Raw genomic sequence first — 21,747 nt, 5'->3', positions numbered from 1 at the left:
AAAAGCCATGGAGATAACAACAGTCCCATGGAAATGAGTGGAAAGCCTTAGAGACAGCAACAGTTATAAGGAAATGAGCGAAATACCATGGAGATAGTAACAGTCTTATGGAAATGAGTAGAAACCTTGGAAATAATAGTAGTCCTATGGAAATGGGTGGAAACCCTTAGGGATAAAAACAGTTATAAGGAAATGAGCGAAATACCTTGGAGATCATAAGTACTATGCAAATGAATAGAAATCCTTGGATATAACAACATTCCTATGTAAATGAGTGGAAAGCCATGGGAATAATAAAAGTATTGTGGAACTGCGTGGAAAAACTTGCAGATAACAAGTATTATGGAAGTGAGCGCAAATCCTTGGAGATAATAACGGTCCTTTTGGAAATGTGTGGAAAACCATGGAGACAACAACATTTCTATAGAAATGTGCGGAATCGTTTCTGATAACAACAATCATATGGAAATTGATGGAAAGTCTTTAAGATAACACCAGATAAAAGCATTCTAAAGAAAAGAGCTGAAAGCCTTAGAGATATTAACAGTCTTATGGAAGTGAGCGGAAATCCAAGGAGATAACAGCAATGCTTTGGAAATGAGTCGAAAGACTTGAGGGAAAAAAAACACGAGTCCTATGGAAACGAGTGGATATCCTTGGAGATCATGACCGTCCTATCAAAATGAGTAGAAAGCCATGGAGATAATAGCATGCTATAATTAAGATATTTAAAGATGTTTTTATATACATAACAGGAATAGATCAAGTGATCAGGCCTTCAATAATGTTTTCACTTTTCCATATAAATTAAAATTTGCTAATAGCTGCTTGAAATTAGGCACCACCAATATGCTAATTAACAGCAGTTATAAAGATACATATTAATTAGGCACTATAATATCTTAATTAATGTCATTTAGTGTAGATATATATTTCCTTTGAATCATCAACAGCAGATGATATGTTCCAGATAAACGTTTATCTTAACCTGATCAATTTCTGAATTACCAAGTACGTTTAGGTTTAGTTAGCTTCAAGTCAACAGCAGCTTAAATTTCTATGTATAAAAATTAACGGCATTAAATACACATTTGATTATTATAATATAACGACAGCTAAAATCTCTAACAATTACAATGATATCATGGATTTTTAACAATGTTTCTAGATCATTTTCTCATTATAAAATACGTCTGCAGATTGGTGTCTTTTATAGTTTGAATTTCATAATAAATTAACCACGAAGGTACATGCAGGCCAAGCCCTAGGGCAAGGCGAACGAGGCAATAGCCTTGGGCCCCGCGCTTTCAGGAAATCAACTCCGCAATGCAATGCTTTTGCTTGGGGCCCCGCTCATTGCTTTTGCTGCTTTAGCCCCGCACATCCTAGGGCCGGGCCTGGGTACATGTGTGTATTGGACAGACCTATGACTTAACGTGGCCGTTTGAGTTTCATAATGAATTAACCACGAAGGTACACGTATGTATGGGACAGCCCTAGGACTTAACATTTCTGTTGGACATCAAAGGCATTAAAAGGATTGTTGCATTTATTCAAGACTCGGTTACTTGTTAAAGGGTCGGCATAGAATGCAACTCATCAGTCTAAAATGTGATATAGTCTAAGTATATTGAGGCTTCCATGTTCCCATCAAACTGTCAGGCAGGTTGTGGCATCCCATGTTTCCATCAAACTATCAGGCAGGTTAGACTTGGAGATTTCTTTTCTTTAAAGTGCGGAAAGATCGAACCTCTTTTCAGACTTTGTACGAAAACAAGGTCGTTCAACGTTCAAGTCTTCGATACAAGGTCATCGAATATTCACCTCTCTCCATCCACCTACATTCTATCAAGAGATTGTACCCTTGCAAATGAAGCTTAATTATTTTTTGCATGTTTTCTCTGGTGAATAATAGACTTACCTTTGTCATTCCTATGGCACCGATATTACCCCCGTAGGTGGTAGTAGCATGACCAGTTCCCACCAAGCCGGACAAAATGCTACAGAACCCCTCTATCGCTATGCCTCTGTTAACTGCATGTGCTGGAGGAGGAGGCACCCGACACATGCCCGCGCATGCGTAGTAGTCCCCGATGGAATCCAGAATTGACGTAAGCGTTGCAAGCATGAATCCAATGAAGGCAGGGAGACTAAACGCAGGTACTCCAAACTGAGCTAAAGACAAAAATAAAACGTCATTCTCACCATTACTCTGTCTTGACTTTACTTTTTCCAAGTACTATCCTCTAACCTCTGTTCATTGTTTATATAAATTGTTTGCGTTGCAATGTATATTTTACAACGATGTGGTATAGTTTGGTGTCTGGCTTAGTTAAGAAGACTATTTATTATCTCTGAATTGACGAGGAAGACTATTTTCCTTAGAATGGCCAGAGGGTATAGAATAGAATAAATTGTATTGGTGTAAAGTTTCATTTACGACTGCATCATCTGAGCGCACATCCCTTGAAGTCGGTAAAAATATTAGAAACTGCAAAGATATTGAACATATTCATTCCTTTTCAAATATTTGCACATGCGTGACTCCCTGTTTCCGGGGGACAATAGCCATATCATTTGTTACAGTAGCTGACGTGAATATGGCTGAAGCCATTTTTTATGTAGATTGCATAATTGCAGATAATTCTGTAGACTGCATAATGATCATTGCCCCAGCATGATGGTTTGTTTCTTTATATTTTAAAAAACCTTTTCTATCTGCCTTTTTACTATTTCATTGGAAAATTGGAGGTATGAACGATAAAGAAGCATAAACATAGGGAAGGTCAACAGCCATAAAACAGTACTGGGGGAGTACAACGTTATCTGAGAAATTGTAGAGAAAGATAAGTGCATATTAAACTGTAAGTGTTAAACTTTAGCTGAAGAAAACTCCGTTACGCAGGATTTTTTAAAACATATTGGATTATGAATCAATTTTATAACAATCCTATCTACTTAATTTTGCCAATGAGTGTATTCCCTTTTACTTTACTTGGTGACTCGTTGGTTGGCAGAATTGTCGTTTGTCTTTCTTTCTTTTCTTTTTTTCTCTCATCTTTTCTGAATTATTTAGACTATATTTTAGTAGGGAAATACTTTGCGACGCAATTCTTATACCGTGTTGCCTTTTATAACTATTATTTTCCAAGTCTTAATATTGGTTGAAAGATATTCTGCAATTTTCTTCTTGCCAGAACGGAATTTGGTAAATTTCAGCTTTTGTGTGTATCCGGCCTGAGGGTCATGTACATGTGAACTGCATGCTTTGTTCGATCCCCATAAGTAATGGGAATGTTAAATCAGGTTTTACATCCATAACCGTCGGAAACGAAAAAGAAAAAGTCGTCTCAACAACCTTGTCTTCGCTAACACAAGTTCTAGCATCTTGACAATGTTTAGTAACATTGTTAACATATCGGAATCATGAAACATATGACACGACTATATCTTTGCAGACCCTATCATACATTAATGGTTTCAAGTGCTCCAGAGCAATAATTGGTTTTGGGGTGACGTTCTTGCCAAATCCTTGAAAGCGTTTTCACTTCTTTAGACAATTGAGAAGCATTCAAACAAACTCGGAATAAAAGGTCTTGACAAAACTTGATGGGTTAAGTTTGTGTCTAGCAGCAGTAGGGCTTAAAAACAAGCTAGGCTCATAATTCATCTTTCCCTGAGTTAATCAACACACACATACACACAACATATAGTTAGCACAATTTACCTGTAATGCATATGTTCCTTCCTCGCTACGCTCCTTTTTTAAGATATGTATCGCCATCACACGTAGCGATGCAACATACACCATGTTATCATATGCATAGGAGCAACCTATCTTGTAATCAAGCGTATAGGAGAAAACTATTTCGTTATCACACGTATTGCCAGAAACTATAAGGTTATCACTTGTAACCTATTAGGTTAGGCGGAACATATCATGTTACTGTATATATAGAAACGTAATCTATCCCGTTATTACTGATATGAGAGTAACCTATCATGTTATTAGATATGTAACCGTAACATGTTTGTTATTACACAGACGAAAGTAAACTTTCGTGTTGTGATATGCATAGGCTTGTCTAACTTGTTATCACATGAGTAGTCTTAATCGATCCTGATTATAATAATAGAATCCACTACATGAAAATTAAACCGTAGCAACAATTTTTATAACACTAGAGCTTAGATTATATATTCCAAATTACGGAATAAATATATTTCCATACAAACTCCTAAATTTTATACCTTCGTACACACTCCAAACGACAAGAAAATAAATCTCACGTGAAGCAGGTCTATTATGTGTGTGTGTGTGCTTTGGATTTTTAACGTAGCTTTAACAATTTTTCAGTCATATCGCTATGATGATTGCAGCGTGACAGTTTATAGTGATGTCTAGCACTGGGGCATCATGCCGCAGATATATGGCATGATGTCACACCCAGTCACATTATCCTGACACCTTGCCGACCAGTCCTAACACTAACCTCTTAATGCTGGGTCTGTTGTGAATAAAAAGTATGCAGACAAATATTTGAACACTATGCAGTCAAATGCTTGAGCACTATGCAAACAAATATTTGAACATTATGCAGAAAAACAATAGAACAGTTCAGAGAATCATATGTATAAATGCACTTGAATTGTATGCTACACCAGCATGAAAACTGTGGCATGGTTCAGATTAAAGGTAAAATCCTAAAAATGTAGATAAAACAATTCCACAAAACAATCTTTGGGAAGATAAAGCCTTCCATATTGACATAAACATGAAATTCTTTGAGATAATCTATAAAAGATTAAAAAATGTAAATATAAAGAGTTCAGAAAAAAAAAACTTGCAAAGTCAATACTTTCCAAATAAATATAAACATGAAGTATTATATGATACTTGATAAAGACATTGAAATTATATAAAAGGTATATAACAAATATATAAGCAAAAACGTGTATACATTTTTATATATGCGGTCAAAAACGCGTTCCCTAAAATATATCTAACATTACCTGATCGTAAATCACGAGAATAACTTTACTAAAAAGAAAACGTTTTGTGGACTTTAAAACTGTTCCTGACAAACAGATTTACACAGTAGTATTTTTCAAATCTCAACGTTTAAACTTTCCACCAGCGTGTATTATTCAATATACAAAAGGGTAACGTTTCTTTCCTAAACAATTTCGCCCTTCGCCAATATAATCATTAGTAATTCAGACCGGTGCTGCTTAACATTTTAACATGCATATAATATGATCCACGAAAATGAAATTAATATAAATAAAAATTAAAAACTTCCGTACGTCTTGTATGATTGAAAGATAATGATGCCGCCTATTTTCGTCAAATATCTTTATATCCTCTAGTTATCGAAAGGAAACAGTTGTCATCAGGAGATAACATATCCGCATCCCTATCTTACCCATCCTACAGCCCAAGCTTATGTAAATACTCCTAATGAATGTAACCTATCGTCCAAATCTCACAATAATGACAATGCTTATGATAGAATCCCGAGTTCAATTACGCTAAATTTACATGCCACTTTTCCTAGAATTTTTTTCCCATACAAATACAGAGTTATAAACATTTAAAGTATCAAAAGACAATTCTGTATAATTTGCTTGGCATGTATCGAGTTTAGCCCAAATACCTTGAACGGTTGATATTTACGCACCGGAAATGAAAATGTTTACGGATAGAAACACAGGTAAGAAGAGACAGAAAAACAAACAAAGCTATAGCTGCATAATCCGTATTGCATCCCAGGTGGATACAGAGTTACTAGAGAGATTTACCTGGATAAGGAAAATAGAACCAAGGTGAATTTTGAAAGACGTCAGCCCTGGCATCCGTCCTTGCCTTAAACTGGAGAGAATTTACATCATTTGTAAAGGCCCCAGCTGCCGTCATGATACCGCATATAGCCCAACCAATACAGATAGCTATTAAGATCTGGGGATATATATATAAATTATCTATATAAATATCAATATATATATATATATATATATATATATATATATATATATATATAGAGAGAGAGAGAGAGAGAGAGAGAGAGAGAGAGAATGTATAGTATGCACGCTGTATCAATGATACACAACGGGAGGTATACACTTTCATTAAAAGGAAATGAGGTTTGCCGAGTTTCCTTTCAAGGAAAAATTTATACAATGTGCATACTGTAAATATATTTTATTTATATCACGTACAAATGCATATATTTACCTTTTGAACGGAGTTAAGATTTATTACAGGTAGCTGTGTATTGACCAAATGAATGAATTTGGGGGCCCCGAGTGGCCGAGTGGTCTAAATCGCTCTCTGTTGCGGATCACTAACAACTCATCTCTGTCTGCGTGGGTTCGAGTCTCAGATTCAGCCAATGTGGGTATGTGAGAAAGCTTGCCAGTAGCTTCTCGTGGGTCGGTGGGTCGGTGGTTCTTTCCGGGGTTTTCCCGGGTTCTTCCTGGCCGCCATGTATAGCCTATCATGTGCTGTAAAATGGCGTAAGACCCTACAACAACAACAACAACTCCTCACATCCCGGAGTGTGTCCGCTACAAAATGTAGTTCTATGCACTGTATGGCTATTCACAATCACCTTTGCACATTGAAAAGTTGATTGTCTTCAGTTTTTACTTTCTATTTTTCTATATTGATTAAATCAATATTATACACACTTATGATTCAAACCTGAAAGATGGTTTTAATAATAAAAGTAGAGCTCTACATACACTTGGTTAGCTACGCCATTTATTTGAACTTTAAGCCATTCACCTACCGGCTCATGGAAATTAATGTGGAATAGAAACTAAGCGAAATGATGAAACAACAAGAGGTAATTAAAATATTTTAATATAGTTAAAGTAGATCTAAGTCATTGTTTTGCTTTAGTAACAGTACCACCGACCATAAACTCTCTCTCTCTCTCTCTCTCTCTCTCTCTGTAGTCGGTTTGACTTTAAAACTCTCTCTCTCTCTCTCTGTCTCCCTCTCATCATTGGTCGCTTTGATTTAATTTTTACCATCAGTCATAAGTCCAGAGATATCATGGGATGACACAGACGACATTTCTGTACGCTTGTCATTGTTATTGCATAGATTTTTGAGAGAGAGAAAGAGAGAGAGAGAGAGAGAGAGAGAGACAGAGAGGGAGGGGGGGGGGACTTTGGACATTTTAATATTTAACTAATAATAATCGCTTCTTTGGACATTATAATATGTTTCAGAAAAAAAAACAGAAAGAAAAACATAATACATCACAGTATCTGTACCATATAACCGAGGAATTTATTGTATAATGTCGACATAGTTGCAACTATGTATCATTGATAAACACTGTAGATAAATCCCAAGGTAAGTGCACATTTTATCGTTACGACGAACCATATTCTTGTAGGTTAATTGGTGTAATTTCTATTTCAAGGTTTTAATTAAGGCCAAATCCATTTTCTCTCTCACTCCATATTTCTGCGTTGTTTTTCCGTTATGCATGAAAGGGGAGGGGGAACAGATATCAGAAAGGATTGTGATGAAAATGTGTACCATATTAAACTCGTTTAGAAAACGAGAATTAATATTTTTGTATCATTATTTTAATACGTCTCTAATGATTAATGTGTGCAAATTCATCATTCCTCATTTTTATCTTGTTGGTATATTTAAATATATTCGCAAAATGGAAGGGGTAAGATGAACTTTTATATACACCTTCAAACAATTAAACCCTTAAGTGAAACAATTTAATGAGATAAAGATGCCGGGGGGGGGGGGGGGCCGGTACAACAAAAGACTGAAAAATTTGTTGGAAAAGGAAAACACAGAGTACTTTTCATCCTACTCGGACAGAAAAAAATCAGTTTCTTTCACAGATTTCTGAAGACTTGAATGTTGATTTGTTTCACTTGTATTAAAAGCAGAAAAAATGGTTCATGTGTCAACGAAAGCTAATTTGGGGAAACAACAAAAGTTATTACAATCAATAGACATAACTCCAGTTGAGAAGAACGAGTAACACGTACCTGGAAATGATGGACACTTCTATAGTATTATTGAACATCTAACACATATGGAATTCCTAAATTCCCAATTATTAAATCTAAATTTCTAAATAGAAGATAATGTTTGAAAAAGACTACCATCCAATGTTCAACTAGGAAATATTGAATGTAAGGCAAGTAATATTAGATGACCTGGTTTTTTGCAAACTTGAATACTTCAAGGGAGAGGATATTTAGAGTATTTGATCGCAAAGATGTATCACTCTACGACAAACAAGATCTAATATTCAAAGTCGGACAGATTTTAAAAAGAAAAGGAATGAACAAAAACCCCTATGTGTACGGGTAAAATGAATGGGGTAACATGAATCGTTTAACAGTCCAGTATAAACAACACTGAATTAATATAAAACGTAGAAGCGCAATACATAGAATGTTCAAGCAGTGTGAAACGTTTCTGAATGATAACGCATTGCCTTAATGTGATAGACGTGGTACAAGCAGGGAATTAGAAAACGAAGGAGTTAAAAAAAAGAGAATGTTATGCATATCAGCAGTGATCACGAGAGCACAGGAAGAAAAGAAACTACTTTAAAGAAAACGCATTTGAGCAAGAAAATATAATAAGGCCATCGCTAACACGACAGGTCCTGTCAAGTTAATGAATGACAATTGTAGCAAGATTATATATTTTATAATTTCATATATTTAAGAGTTTAACGTTGTTTTTTTCTTGAGTTTATCGTGGTATAAACTGTCAGTTGCCGACTCACACGGCAAATAACGCCCGAAGGGCATTACGTAAGCTGTGTGAATCGGCAACTGACAGTTTATACCACGATAAACTCAGGAAAGAAAACAACGTTAAACTCTTATAATTGAAATTTCAATTATTCGTTATGTTATTTTGTTTGCATCATTAAAATAATAGAAATCTTAAGTGAGCGTAGTAATAAATGTTTGGGATTTTCTGTTACGTAGCTATTTATAGCACTTGGGATTGTCCTGCTTGATCGTAATAAGGTCATCATAGTACCAATAGAAGCCAAATTTATTCAATTATTTTTTCACAATTATAAAAATGTTCTTTTCCTTTAATGCTTACTTCGTGTCTGCCTTCACTGGCAGTGTTTATCTTATGCAGTACACGTGACTCTGGTTATATATAACGGTGTAACAAGGCAGGAGAAATGTATTTATATCCATTTACCAACCTCGATCACAATAAAACCCAACTTCTTATAACAAATGCTGGACTTGCATAGTCTATTCTGTGAGTAGAAGGCAAGTGCTGTAACACAATTAAGAAAGAAATCGTTCAAGAAAAAGGCTCAAAATGTACAGCGAGGAAAACCGCAAGTAGATCTACGAGAAGCTCACAAAGAGAAAAGGCAATGAAAATGGAATTGACGCTGATACGATCAGACGGCCATTGCACTTCCCTCACTATAGATTCAAAAATTAATATAGCAGAGAGTCACATAGCTATTCAAATAAATGTACATTTTTCCTGTTCCAAATTTATTTAGCATGAATAATTTTTGAACATTCTTTAAACACAACACTCAAACTCACATTCAGACCATTGAAGGTTTCTTAAAACTATCCTCTACAATTCGACATTGATGCAACGTTTCCTCCATGATGAAGCTGGACATCTTATGTAATTCTGCTTTTCTCTTGTGACCTTCAATCTCGTCATTACAAGGCATTTTGCCATTGTTGTATCTGTTTCATCGCTAATATGCATCCAGTACGTGCTCGAAGGAAAAATCCCCTTTGTTCACCAGACGCACATGGTATGACATGATTTATATATAGTAAATCTTCCGTTATACCGGCAGGTTGTAAAATATTTAGGGACCTTCTTTAGAAGTAAACAGAAGGGACATCCAGTATCTTTAATGTAGTGCTCGATTTAATGTCTTGGCCTAATGCTGACCACATTATGTTTCTTGTCAAGTGCAGTACTCGGAAGTTGTCATTATTGCCGTAATCTGTTTCGTGTATTTGTATGGCAGACATCCTGATAACCCTTTATCGATCTCTCGACTTTTTAATTTCCGTATTTAAAAACTCTTTGTTTTCTACATAATTTATTATTGAACTATGTAAGACAAGTTCTGCAATAATAATTACATCTGTTCTTTATCTGCCTATGCTGCGTGTCTTGCAGTTCATTTGTTTATTAATCTAAATTTTAACATATATTGTACTGTACTATTATAACATCGTTATTCATTATCATCTTCTGTTCAAATCTTTGAGACAAATACATGAAAGAAAGTGAAGACAGAAACCAAGATGAAAACAATGTAACCAAAGAACCAGAGAAAGCAACTTCGCAAAGGAAGAAGATCCACACACACTGAGTGGAACTGGTTAACAAACATGAGAAGCATGTCAAAATATTATATTTACACAAAAATAAAAACTGAACGATTAGAGAAATAACACGAGTCTACAAAGTCGCAAGCCGATAAAATCACATTACCTTAAATCACACAGGAATGACTGGACAATGAAACGATTTCAAACAAGACAATTATTTGAAAGACAATGTAATATCTGCTTTGGGGAAACTTTCTCAATTGGTTAGAAGGTAAAGCTGCTCAACACAGTGGTGGAAGTTGTTGACATGCAAGGACTATCAATCAAAACACAGCAAAATCCCCAACATTCTCAGGATATTGCAACTGTGACGCAAAGGAGTGCAAACGCACAGGGTCAGTTCGTGCTATGCACAACCGACTACACCCATGATTTAACATACGGTTAAGTCTCTCCACATTTGGGTTAGAACAATAAGGTCACTAGCGAAATATTGTCAAAAAAATATTTCACATGTCACTTAAATCATTTTTCACAGTTACATACATCATGTTTTTAAAATAAAACTATGAAAGTGTACAAGTGGTAGTGGTCTACCGTCATCATTTTTTTTAAAGAAGCTACTGAAGTTTGCCAATGATCCACCATCAACAATTTGACGTTGGAGACATGGTTACGTTAACCATCCCATTAACACCCAGTAAGCTCACTAATGATTATCTGGAATTCCATGGACATTTACTTGACGAAATTGTTAGCATTATATAACTGAGTTTATATTCAAACATTCATCGCCGAAGAACTTAAATTATGTTTTCCACTCGACAAAAATATTTGCTATATAAATAGCAACATGTCGAGAGAAACAAGAATCATCATCAACACCAATAATTAGTGACATTATATTTTATATACAAGCTTTCAAAGAAGCTATTGAGGTTTACAGTTCATTGTTCATCAGCAATGCCATTTAAAAACGTTACCAAGTTGAGTATTGCAATTTATTTTGCCCGATACAACATAGAATTTCTAATAGTCAGTAGACTTTTGTCTCACGTAATTTTGATACACTAGGCGGATTTTGTTGTAAGGTCAATAAAGTAAGAGATGAGTGAACCGTAAAATAAACATACTTAGGTTAAGGGGATCAAACACTACCACGTCATGAGAAAAAATACAGAGCGATATACAGAGCTTTGAAATGTTAGAGCGAAGTTAGAAAAAGTTTCCCCACGTGTAGGTATTTAAAGAGCTGGATGTTAGTAATCTGGAAGAGCTATTGGCATAGTTTTTGTTCTAACCACCAAACGACATAGGAGAGCTGTCACAAAAATTGTGTTAAAGGTTTGGAATGAAAAATTGATTTTTAACAAAGTCTTGAAACATGATTTAGCAACGTCAGCCATATATAGATGGAATATTATCGATGAACAAACGCAAATCACTCATTAATAATAACAAGATCGGCTACGAGGAACTTACATTATCAACAATTACAAGGAGGCAAAAACCTCCATCACTAAAACATTGAAAGGAAGAAATTCAATAGAAACATCGCAATATAAATGGACAACAAAAAATTCAAAAGAGAAATTTTACAAAAGACTTTTTACCTTACAAAGAAATCTATTTCTTCAGTACGATTCGCAAAGAAAATGACAAGTTATGAATTGAGTTGCAGAAAGTGTATTGTGTTGTTATAGCATATGGTATACACTCAAAAATAATAATTATACTGAATTAAAGGAAGACTGTTTCAAACTATAAATGTTACAACAAACACGAAGCGCAAATGAAAGTCAATGCAGAAATTAATGCAAAGGGTGAAAACAATGTCTTGATGTTAATGGTTTGAAGTACGACTCAAAAGTTAAAATCACTTCGAGTAAAATATAGTAAGATACATCAACACATTGCTAGGCTTTCCTAGAAACTCAATATACATATATTCCAAGATCGTATCAATGACACAGTGTCAAGTGCCCCCTACGAAAATATTACTAACCCCGGAGAAGGACGGACAATTTAAAGGTTAAATATCTCTGATTCCCGAGTCAGCAAAGCCGATGGTCTAGGTGTTAAAAAAAGAACTTAATAAGGTGAAAGGTATAACAATTTAATAAACTATATCACAGTATTCCACAATTACAGGATAAGTTTTCAATGCAATTGCTTCCAATCAATTCAAGACCTATCCAAATTGCCATTTATTTCATCCCGCGAAATTAAATGTTGAAGGATTTCTTTCCCGTGCCCCTACTATGTTTTTCATCTGCAACTTCCGCCTCGTATTCCTTTCGGTACTTCCGGTACTCTCGTTTCCGTTCTTTCGGTCCTCCTTCCTCGCACAAAGGACTATCTCTACGTGCTCTCCACTTCTTCTTCTCTCTAATCTGCGCGTGGCAACCGCTCCCACCCGGAAAGCTTCGTCAGAAGCCTTTCTTCCAATTTCGTCCGAAGTTCATAGAACCCCATTTCCAGCCCTTTTTACGAGCACTCAGCTTCGACACTTGGAGCGTACTCTAGTATCTCCAACTTCCCTACATCCGCTCTCGCCAATGTCAAGACAATGCACTGATTCTTTCACAAGGAAAGTAACAGAATAATGTCTAGCTGCGTGAAAACCTGCCCAAAACCCGTCTATCTTTGTTCCGACTGGATACCGGTGGTCTCTTTGAAAACTGTCTGGGGATAGTATTACTGAGGTGTTATAATGTCGGGTTTCCGGCATCTAAGCCGAAGCCAACCGGTGACATCACTGCTAACTGCAAATAGAGTTTTTCGCCCAGATGTAAGGTTCTTCGAAGGAAGTAACCACGAGTTTGACCGTAACGCAATGGCTAACTCAAGGGTATGTAGTTTCTTTGTTTCAGAATCGGTCTAAAGTTGTAATATTATATAACGCGTAGAGACATTAAACCAAAGTACGTTGAATTACGAATTCTATGGAAAAACATTTATAACGGGAAGCAGGATTTGTTACCAAGTTTTCTCACACAATGTGACACACAGAAACTGTTATGATGTCTATGTATTTTGATTAGTTTGGTATTTACCAGTTAGCATTGTGTTTGAGGGAGACTTTGTTTGATACTGTGTTTATGGCATATGTAAACAAATGCAGAGAGGCTCAATTAACAACCGAGAATCGACATCAGAGTTGACAATAGAAAAGTAAACGACTGTCTTGGTATGACTGTAAAGTGTATTTGTATCATAAAATATTTTGTAAAAATTGAATTCGTACATAATATTTAGAAATATGCCACTTCAATGTCCATGTAAACCTTTACACGTTGGGACAAAAATAGATGCAAACTGAACAACACAAGGTGAAACGATTGACAGTTACATAGATGAGAAAGGACTATCAATATCCACCAAATTGTACAACATATTACATACTTTGTTTGAACAATCAACACCAGACACTAAAAACTGTGTTGATCTACGGATGGTCAGCAATATAGACGTGGTACAAGGTGGTAATGATGAAACAGATGAACTAAATGAATACGGTTTTAATGATTTTGGATTTAGTAGTTATAGATGCAATCAAAACTTAATTATATCAGAAGTCACTCGCGACAATTGTTCAAGACAAATACTACGCGGATCTGGTCTTGGATTCATGTCTTTAAAAAATGGTTTTTTGATGTCATTTAAGCTTTGTTCCACCACGTTGTGCTGACAACAACTCACATATTATGTATCAAGTAAAGCATTACGTCATTCAAGTCAACACATTAGGCGTACGCACATTTTTGTCAACTTACATACTGATCCATCAAGTACAATATAGCATACAATTAAAGTGATCATTACTTTGCATTACACGTAAACAACCAATATTGAACTTATTCAGTACATGTCAAACAGCAATCCGTGACGAATCTTTCCACTGAAAAGGAAACACGTGCATGCTATCTAGAGGAGGTACAGTTTCTAATCATTAGACTGAAGCACAAAGGTAACGTCTTGTTTCAGTGTCTAGAGTAATAACTTGCAGCAGTATTAAAATTGTATACTCTTAAATACAGAAGAATCAATGACCATAAGAGCCTTTACGATCAGAAGAATTAAAACTGACAGTGATAAGGAGCAACTATCTATTCAAGTTACATGACCCTAATATGATTAATGAGGAACTAATTAGAGTTTAATTAAAACTAAAAGCTTCTTTCTAAGACAGGACTTCGATGCATGACTACATGAATCAATGACAGCGAACAAGACTTCAACAAGGTACACAAACAACCTGGATTATGTTTTCAACTCATCATAATGACGATAGTGCACAGGGTTGCAATTATAAGTCAAACTTGAAAAACAAAGTCGACCTATGTGAATGATGTATGCAAACCTTCAGATGAACAGGTCCATTACAAATACGTTTGTATAACAATTTTGATAGCCGTTAGCGTGAGCGTTTTATGGTTTCTTTGAAAGGCTTTTCAGTACAGGAAATGTAGATGTGCGACATTATATAGCTCCTAAGCAGATACCTGAGAGAGTTAAATTTCATTTTCTCACTCGCACAACTGGTAGCACTAAAGCTGGCAAACATTTCATTTTCGAATACCAAACTTCAACCCAAGTAGTGGCTATCAATGTGAGTAGTATAATCGAGAACATGATATCATGTCATGCAGAAGTTATGATGTTCTCACGCTAAATGACAACATCAGTTTCCTATACACAAGCATGTGCGGTTACCTCTGTGATAACTAAATTAGAGAAAGGTATCATGAGTGAAAACGTAAGGAATTTTGAACCACGGGCTGATTACGTGCCAAACACTGTTACAGAAGACATAAAGTTTATAGTGTAAGGAAAGAAGTGGATATCCAAATATTAACTGATCATTATCCATTGTATCCGTGTGCTATTTCTTTATGACTACACATTTAGCATTGAACTCATGGCTGAAGTAATAGAAGGACATACTCCTGAGTACGAAATGGTAACGGCATAATAGTATTACCCCATAAGCAACTGATCAATCGATGAATGACAATTAGAGAAATGGAATTGTTTTTATTTGATGACTACATCATGAGAGAGACAGCCTGACAGAGAGGAGAGGAAGAGCAACGTAGAGAATTGTTGATGAAGAAGATAACGGTGCATTAGCGCTTCATCAATAAATCTAACATTAAACTGATATCAATCTTGATTTTCCCAGCATGCATGTGAGGGGTGTTCTGATACAGCATACAAGGACAGGCTAACGGCAGCAGTTTTCAGAACCCAATACACATTCAGTGAGCACTAGACGCACACTAAACTTTAAGAATTAATACACTGACATTCCTTGCATCTGGCTTGTTTTGAGAAGTACTCGCAAGGACTTGGTGGTGGTTATATTGCTATGCTGCATTAACGAAAGCAGCACAAAAAGGTGATTTTAGTTTCTGTATATTGATGAGGTGTTTGGTCCAGCAATGATTCAATCACTACTGGAAAAGCTGTAACTTGGATCCAATCAATCAATTATGTCTTTGTTTGGGAAAAAATTATGTTTTTTTTTTGTTCGTGGGATGTGCAAAATATGTACAAAAGTGCTAATACAAGTTTTACTTGTTGTCTAAAACTCTCAGTAACATTCTTCTGATGCAACATTACTTCTGTAGTAATACTGAACAATATAGAGATAATGTGAAAGTATTCTGTAGTAATACTGAACAATATAGAGATAATGTGAAACTATTCTGTAGTAATAATGAACAATACAGAGATAATGTGAAAATATTAAAAGCCACGATTTAGAAAGTGAAAATGAGAATATCATCGATTTAAAGGAAAACCAATGATGCCAACATGAGTCAGTAATAGCAACATTTTTTTTCAAACTTTGTCAATCAATATTTATTCAATCTGACACTATTTAGGACAGTTCCAAATGCCTACAATGTAATTAAATAGGTCATTGAATATTTGCATTCATCAGAACCAAAGGCAACATTTGGCTCAGTTCGTTTCAGATCGTGTTACTAATGACACCGAATCAAACTTTAAATATTTATGTAGATGCAGACTATGAACTGATGTATTACGAGCTCTTAATTGACTTGAAAATTTTCAAAAACAGCATTTATATCCCCACTTACTACGCAATACTTTTCTTTTTTGTAAGGAACGTGTACCTTGTACAAAAATTTAAACTGGATTTGTTAAAAAATGTAAGATATCTTTTCTAACTGTCTTATTAAAACTTTAGATATAACTGGACTAAGACTATATTCCTGTCTGTTTCAATGTTTCATTTACAAGAAGGGGTGTATATACTTGGCCTACATGAACACAAGTTTTAGGGTTATAAATTAATGTAAGTACACATGTTCCATCCACTCCTTTCTTTATTACCTTTTCAATGGTTTCTTGTGATCAATATAATCAAATGCATTTGCAAACTCCACAAAGAGACAATACAATTATTTTCTTTTTCATTAAGATATTTTCAGATGAAATAAAACTAAAATCGCATGATGAGTTCAAAGAACAAGACTTACCGCAAACACTCGATGTAGTGGATAGCGAATATAATGGCATCCCTTCTTTCTCGTGTACATGGGTATTAGCATTGGTCTTGATCCCAGATACAGAGATAATATAACTGATACTCCAAATGTCCTGGAAAATTATTTACAGAATTATCATATGATAAAGCAATTTTTTAAGAGTAGGGAAAGTAAATAAACTCATTTTATATTTTAAAAGAGCATTTAGAGCACAAGGGGTGCTTGTGATTATGTGCAAGATAAATCACCGATCGTCAGAAACAATGATTTCTCAGCCAGGTTCAACATGAATAAAACTGATATTTGGGTTTTGATAAATCTGTAGTGTTTGACGAATTTCATTTATCTTTGACATCTGACAGACGTGGTCTGGTGGCTAAATACATCTCGCAGTTAATATTGAGCCAATTTGAAACATAACACATTTATGTGTTTTAGAAACATTACTGACTAAACATGACGTCAAATTGCATTTTGTATATATCCCCATTGCATGTTTTTGTTTCAAGATTCTACCGAAATGCCGCAAGGCGAAAGGGTGTGATAGGAGGGTTCTCTGAGGACAAGGTAATATATGGATATAAATTCTTCTCCTAAAGATAGAAATAATCAAAACCGTTTCGTTTCAAGAAGAGCCGGAAAGTCTGATCTTGACAGATTTAGATGATCTCACAATCAGTGATGTCTCGATATACTTCAACATACGTAGCGAAAGAGTTCCTGAAAAAAAACACTCCAGTGTTCTACACTGAGGAAATAATGCATATTACACTAGGGTTATGGGTTTTAAAGCACAATGCTGCATTTTTCATAAATTTCACCATTCTTCCAATCGAACTAAAGTTTGGAGGGAAGAAAATGATTTATTAAAAAAAAATATCTGACATGAAACATTCTTTGAAATATTTAAGATGATAGACTTAAACGACGTTCAAATATGCTGCTTAGAATTAAGAGATGCCAATTCTGAATTTAGTCCCGGAAGTCGATAGTAATTCCATTCTTTTTCTGAATTACTACAAAAGTAGTTATGCGAATCATTCGACAAAGTATGTTAGTGACTAATCAATTAACATTATCAATCGCACATGGCGAACACATTGGTTGGAGAGTGAATGAAGAGACGGGTCCGCTTTTTAAAGCGGTTCTGAGAAGAAAAGCATGCATTAGATACAGATAAGACTCGGGTAAATACTACTTAACAGATGGGACGTTGGGATACTTTAAAGTGCGTACATGGGCTGAAGGCGAACCCAGTAGTTTTGGATTTCCATATTGAAGGAAAATACACGTAAATATTAGGCCGAGTACTGTATCAATATCATATGCAAAACGTCAATACCGTATCACATAAAGATCAACTACCTTATCCAACATAGCCTGCTGTTGGCTTCTTATCTTTGCGACGGTTACGTCATCAAATCTTGTGTTCCAATTTTCGACTGAAATCGGCTAACCCACAGATGTCACCGACGAGCTTCGGATTCATTCGTTCGTAAAAAAATAATGGCCAGATTTCTCAGTTTAAGGGGAAATTACATGGCTCACAGTGTGATGAAGCATCGATTTTATCTAGTTTAATGGCAGCCAACAATGGTTATGACCAATATCTTTTAAGGTATAGTAATATTCAGATGTTTTATCACATACAACTTTTGCACGTTAAGATGGCTTGGGACTTTAAACATAATTGACGACCCGTCCTTCTTTATTTTCCATGAGCACTCTCCATTGGCTTACATATATGCCGAGTGTCAGCATATATGTATCTGATAAAGTTGATGCAGAAGAATGTATGTTGGTGTGGGTGTGTGTGTGTGATTTGGACTTTTAAAGTGGCTTTAACAATTTTTCAGTCATATCACTTCGAGGTCTGCATTGTGGCAGCTTATAGTGATGTATAGCACTGGGGCATCACGCCGCAGTCATGTAACATGATGTACCATCTAGTCACATTATCCCGACAGCAGGCCAACCAGTCCTAAAACTAAACTCTTAATGCTGAGTGTCAAGCGAGGGAGCTGTTCGTACCATTTTAATAAGTATTTTGTGTGACTTCGACGGGGTTCGAACCTGCGACCTCCCACATCCGAGGCGGACGCTCTAACCACTAGGCCATTGTAGCGGTAAATATGCCTTGGTATTTTCTTAAGATGCCCCGATTAAAAAGATCACCTTAAAACTATCTACTTTAGGGAGAATGGGGACAAAAGTGTCGTCAATTGCTTTGTGCAGGGGATGAATACTGAAACATGTATATGAATGTTTGCCTGTGCACGAGGGAAGACTTTTGACCCGAAGGGTTTAACATATTTTCTTAGTGCTCTTACAAACGATTGTGAATAGAAACGTTTTCATCGTAATCATTTTATGATCAAATAATTAGTACTAAAAGAAAAATATGAACTAAATACATACATACATACATACATACATACATACATACATGCATTTTGCATTGTTAATATTATAATAATAATAATATAATAATAATAATAATAATAATAAAAATCATACATACATACATACATACATACAGAGAGACAGAGAGAGAGAAACATAACTTTAGTTTGTTATTTATTTATTATTATTTATTTAAATTTTGGTTAAAAAAAAGTGAATAACCCATAGTCTGTTTAAATTGACCTCATCATGTACGAATGAACGACTAGGTCTTTGTTCACTGGTTTGATGGCTAGATTTTGTGACGACAACACTACTCAAGCATCGGATTTGCCCGTGTTGATTTAGTACACTTGTTTCTTTTCGTTCTTTCCTTTTTCCTCATTATCTCCCCTTGTACTAGGTTCTTCAAATCAAATGCCTACATAAAGTAAACGATAACGTAAAAGTCGTGTACCATTTGCGGTTTTGAAACTGTTATCGAGGCACTGAGGTAAGAATGTGAACTGGTGGTTCAAACACTGTCCTAGTGCTCTGGTAGCTTTTGCATAATTCTACTACTACTGCTACTACTACTACTACTACTACTAATAATAATAATAATAATAATAACAATAATAATACAATAATAATAACAAACTTTCTTTAACGAGAACTGACCCATCTGCCATTTGGTCCTAAATTTTTGTAAGTGGTTATTTTAAGAAAAGAAAACTAAATACAAAATCATACATATAATCAGGTATAGTCACACACTTATTCATACATATTCAACATGGATGAAATTATGTGACTGTACCGGGAAACATATTGCAAACCCTGTATGATGCCCACAGTATGCAACATACTGTGACAATTCTAAAGATAGATCCTTACAGAGTTGATATTCCCCAGTGCACTTCAGTGTACTCGAGTACTGGTTTCACTATGTAGATCCCAATTAGAAATATTGTCGGTACAATAGTGATCGGACCGATGAAGCGCAGTAGCAGTCCGACCAGTCCAGTAGCACCGATTAGGCAGTGAAATGCTCCAGCAAGGATTAGTGGCCCCATTAACTGGGAAAAGAAATAATATTTGGCATAGTAATGATTTTATTTAAACAAACTTTTATTCTGTTCTGTTCTATTATCAGTGAATTATGTACTTCATATACAAAATTTGCATTGTTAACAAAAAGATAAATTCCATCATAAAGTTTAAAATATTTTATTTTTATTTTTCCTGTCTTCTTCTTGACTTTAAGAACGTATTCATATCGGACAAACAGAAGAGTGTGCAGTAGATTTTCACATTTACTTACATAGGTTACGTTCTCCTTGGCAATGAAGAACTAATACGATTATGCCTCATGTTCTTATATATATATATATATATATATATATATATATATATATATATATATATATATATATATATATGGATAAATATTTACTTGAAGTTCCAAGATGGAAAAAGGTAAACAAAACCAATTTTCTCTCCAAAGCAAAGATATTGCCTTTTGTATACAACTGCTTTGTTCATATGTTTTCCGTCAATGAGAACGTTTTATTACCTGCAGTAAGTTACTCAGTCGAAAACTAAACCACTATGATTAAAAGTTTTATAAATGTAAATTAAAGTTTAAACATCCAAGAGGACATTTGATCACTCACTTAGCTCGCATCGCCAAATGTCAAATGTTAGGGCATTGAGTCAAATAATCTGGATCTATGGGGTGCAATAAGATGTATAAATAACATTTACAAAAATAAGTAAAGACTCTAATGTAAGGCTGCTTTCTGTCAAATATGGTCTATTTCTTATTAACCATTACTGAGAAGTTGTTAATTATTTTGTACCTTATTCTGATGTCCATAACCATATTTCATGCCAAGTGGCATCGTCTGACCATTATCAATGCCAACTGGCATCGTCTGAACAATATCAATGGCAGCTGATATTGTTGGAATATATTCGATGACAGCCGGACATCGTTTGAATATACTGGATGGCAGCTGGACATAGTTGAATATATTAAATGGCAAATGGACATATTCTGAACATATTTGATGACATGAATAGCTGAATAACAAGGTGCCCTCAGTTTAATTTGGACCACATTCTGTTGAACTATATTTTATTAAAGGTTGTTCAGTATTGTAATATTTTTGATAACTAAAGAGATATCTGAAAGTGGTCTTGCATCATATCGATTTACTTCAAAGGCCTAAAACGAGATACTTAAATGTGTTCTTGCATCATATCAATTTTACCTGAAAGGCCTAAAACGAGATACTTAATGTGTTCAAGCATCATATCAGTTTTACCTGAAAGGCCTAAAACGAGATACTTAAATGTATTCTTGCATCATATCAATTTTACCTGAAAGGCCTAAAAAGAGATACTTGAATGTGGTTTGACATCATTACTTGAAAGACTTTTATAACATAATAGTTTCATTGAAATTTTATTAATTTATATCAACCGGGTTTTTATTAGT

At 35.1% G+C, this 21,747-nt stretch overlaps 1 protein-coding gene across 1 annotated transcript in view; it reads right to left on the bottom strand.

The window, feature by feature from the left end:
- LOC149794770 (solute carrier family 23 member 1-like) overlaps window positions 1–21,747 on the bottom strand; it is a 45,131-nt gene that overhangs the window by 15,236 nt on the left and 8,148 nt on the right. The window contains exons 3-7 of the mRNA XM_089966234.1: window positions 21,107–21,262; window positions 20,142–20,323; window positions 16,854–16,974; window positions 5,803–5,959; window positions 1,922–2,175 (exon numbers count right to left, since the gene is read on the bottom strand). Of these exons, the coding sequence (XP_089822360.1) occupies window positions 1,922–2,175; window positions 5,803–5,959; window positions 16,854–16,974; window positions 20,142–20,323; window positions 21,107–21,262 (870 nt within the window). The remainder of the gene's footprint in view (window positions 1–1,921; window positions 2,176–5,802; window positions 5,960–16,853; window positions 16,975–20,141; window positions 20,324–21,106; window positions 21,263–21,747) is intronic.

Source organism: Sinohyriopsis cumingii, chromosome 7, assembly GCF_028554795.1.
Source record: "Sinohyriopsis cumingii isolate HCF-2022 chromosome 7, ASM2855479v2, whole genome shotgun sequence".
Classification (NCBI taxonomy): Eukaryota; Metazoa; Mollusca; class Bivalvia; order Unionida; family Unionidae; genus Sinohyriopsis; species Sinohyriopsis cumingii.
The sequence above is the reverse complement of the archived record's forward strand: the minus strand, read 5'-3'. Positions and strand labels throughout refer to the sequence as shown.